The following is a 3241-nucleotide window of genomic DNA, read 5'->3' on the forward strand; positions in this document are numbered from 1 at the left end:
TTCACAAGCAAACAAACGCCGTTCAACATCTCTCGGTTTCAACTCGTACGGCACCTAATTTCCTTGCTTCTGAATCATTCCCATGGCTTTGAGGCGTTTTGAAATGGCTTATTGAGTCACTCCCAATGATCGTGCCAATTCTTCTTGATTTTAACACAAGTCTTGTAATGCCTCCAATTCTGCATCTTCGAAAACCTTCTCTCTTCCATCGCTATGCCGGTCTTCGACGTCAAAATCATCGTTCTTGAAGCGTTGAAACCACTCACGACACGTTCTTTCACTAATAGCGGCCTCACCATAAGTATTTGAGAGCATTCGATAAACCTCAGCCGCAGATTTCTTCATATTGAAGCAAAAAATTAAAACCTCCCGCAAGTGATGAGAATTTGGTTCGTAAACTGACATTTTCAATCGAGAATAACTTTATGATGCAGACACAAATTGACTAATGTTTCTATGGGGTTATGTTGACAGATGCCCAAGTTTATTGTATGACGTCTATGATCTATTTATTTCGACCACCACTTACCACTAAAGCCATCTATAGGAAAACGGCGGAAGCAAAGTTGTATACCTAATAAATCAGGGACTAAAAACTGATATTCTAATATTGCAGTATACGCAAAACCGAGATCCAAATATCAGTATTGAACATTAAATACCGATATTCAACCGAAATTTTCATAATATCAGTATACGCATAATTTTTCAGTAATACCAGTATTATACCGTATATATATATATATATAATATAATATATGTATATATGAAATGTTAAATTTAAAAAATTTTTGGGTATTCTGAACCCTACACCCTATTTACGTATCTTTAACCGTTACATGAGTTTGAATACACTTGCTTCAGCCGAACCACCTATGATTTCAATTTCGCGCTAAAATATATTGAATGCATAAACTGCATGAACTATCTCAGCTCGAGAAATGAGACACTTCATGCGGTCTCATGCACCGAAAGAGGCGGGGTTATGCAATTGGCGGTAGATTGAATCATGCATGCAGCGAAAGCAGTGCATGAAGAGAAATTTGCTCACTTTTGTAATTTTCATCTCGTTCCAAGATACAAAATTGATCTCTTTGTTTGAAGATACAGAATCAATTCTTCTGATTAGAGATCTCATTATTCTCTATTGCCTATGCCTACTACCTGTGTTATTATAGATCTGTTTTCTATGGCTAAACTGTGACACGTTTGGAACTTGAAGTGAAATAGGTATATGTTTTGTAACAGTTTGTTGTAAGTGAGAAAGAGAGTGCTAATCTAGTGCAGTGTAGTGCAGGAACAGAAAACAGACTATATGTTTAAGTCTTAACGTGAACAGACTTCTGTTATCCTTTCACCATATGATAGTCTAACAATCGATACATATGTATATACATATGTATATACATCACCAATCTACATACATCAATTGAAGTCTGAGTTCATTCGAATTAATATGTGAATTCAAACTGTGTCCAAATTAGTTCGAAAACGTGCTCGCACGAAATATATGAGAATTATGAGCTTTTTGTTTAATTTAGTGAAAAGCGCGTTTCTCGGAATGTTGCGATTATTTTGGTTTGGCAAACAGAAGATGTCTAATTCTTTAAGCATATACATTAAAACGAATACAGGCAATACTCTGTCCGTCGAGTTGGATCCCAAATGGGACATAAAAAATCTAAAGGAGATCGTTGCGCCTCGGATGGGGATAGCGCCAGAAAACATTAAAATTATATTTGCAGGTAAAGAACTGCATGATTCAATAATAATAGAGGTGAGAGCTTGCTTATATACACATGCATATAAAAATGTTTTTCTACTTGCATATCTGATTATAATATTCATTTACATTTAATGTTGCAGGAATGTGATTTAGGACAACAGAGCATTTTACATGCAGTACGAACGCCCAAAATGCAAGATAAAAGGAGAGCAAATGTAAGTCTTATAGAGGAATCTACATCAGAGACATCCAATTTGAATGACAGTGGTAGCAAACCTATGAACGAGACACTTATGGATTTATCCTTGGATGAGTCAGATCAACAAAATTTATCCTCTAAAGGTGACAACGATATTAGTCTAAATGATTCTATAGATAATTCTACAAATAATAACAATGAGAAACAAGGATAATTAATTCATCATCTTATTATTGCTGACAGAGCAGCAGGAAAGTCGAGCACATTTTTATGTATACTGTTCAGCTCCCTGTAAAGATGTGACCACAGGTAAATTAAGGGTCAAATGTGCAAGATGCGGTAGTGGTGCTGTAACTGTTGATAGAGATCCTCAATGTTGGCCAGATGTGTTGCAATCAAGGAGAATATCTGTACATTGCGAAAATGATTTTTGTCCTGTAACTTCAAGTACGTTTAGTGATGAAACAGAGAATCAAGTTAATTATGCTCATTTTTATTTTAAATGTGCTAAGCATCCCAGTTTAGGGGAAAATGATGAAGCTGTACCCCTTTATCTCATAAAGCCAAACTTGAAGAATATTCCTTGTTTAGCCTGCACAGATATCAGGTGCTTAGTAGTATGAAAATATAATATTTCAAGAGTATACTTATTTTAGATGATAACTAATATTAATATTTTGTTATCTAGAGATATTGTATTGGTATTTCCATGCGAGGCTGGGCATGTGACTTGTCTTGACTGCTTTCGTGAATATTGCACAGTTCGTTTACACGAGCGACAATTTGAATTTGATACTACCGAGGGATATTATACATTGTCTTGCCCTGCTGGATGCCCCAATTCTTTTATCCATCAAATTCACCATTTTCATCTCCTTAACACGGAACAGGTCAATAGTATAACATAATTTTATATATTTGTTATATTGAATTAAATTTTTTTGACATATTTTCATAGTATATGTATAATAATATGCAGTATGAAAGATATCAGAGATTTAGTACGGAAGAACATGTTTTACGTGCTGGTGGTCTTTTATGTCCACGACCAAACTGTGGGATGGGTATTATACCACCTTCTACAGAAGATGATATAGAATGCCGGAAAATTCAATGTATTGGTGGATGTGGTGTAAGTAACTGATATAACATTTTCGTTCTAAAAATTTTTTTACACGTTTTTTCATCTTTTTTTATTCAATTGCATATTGTGCTTAAGTTGCACATTTTTTTAATTATAATTTTTTACACGAATTTGAAAATCCTATATTAGAGAGAGAGAGAGAGAGAGAGAGAGAGAGAGAGAGAGAGAGAGA

At 34.8% G+C, this 3241-nt stretch overlaps 1 protein-coding gene across 1 annotated transcript in view; it reads left to right on the forward strand.

The window, feature by feature from the left end:
• The first annotated feature begins 1519 nt into the window (after positions 1–1519).
• LOC105622910 (E3 ubiquitin-protein ligase parkin) overlaps positions 1520–3241 on the forward strand; it is a 9750-nt gene continuing 8028 nt past the window's right edge. Inside the window, exons 1-5 of the mRNA XM_012204319.1 lie at positions 1520–1777; positions 1867–2068; positions 2169–2532; positions 2614–2815; positions 2905–3057. Of these exons, the coding sequence (XP_012059709.1) occupies positions 1520–1777; positions 1867–2068; positions 2169–2532; positions 2614–2815; positions 2905–3057 (1179 nt within the window). The remainder of the gene's footprint in view (positions 1778–1866; positions 2069–2168; positions 2533–2613; positions 2816–2904; positions 3058–3241) is intronic.

The sequence above is a fragment of the Atta cephalotes genome (genome assembly GCF_000143395.1).
Source record: "Atta cephalotes unplaced genomic scaffold scaffold00050, whole genome shotgun sequence".
Taxonomy (NCBI): Eukaryota; Metazoa; Arthropoda; class Insecta; order Hymenoptera; family Formicidae; genus Atta; species Atta cephalotes.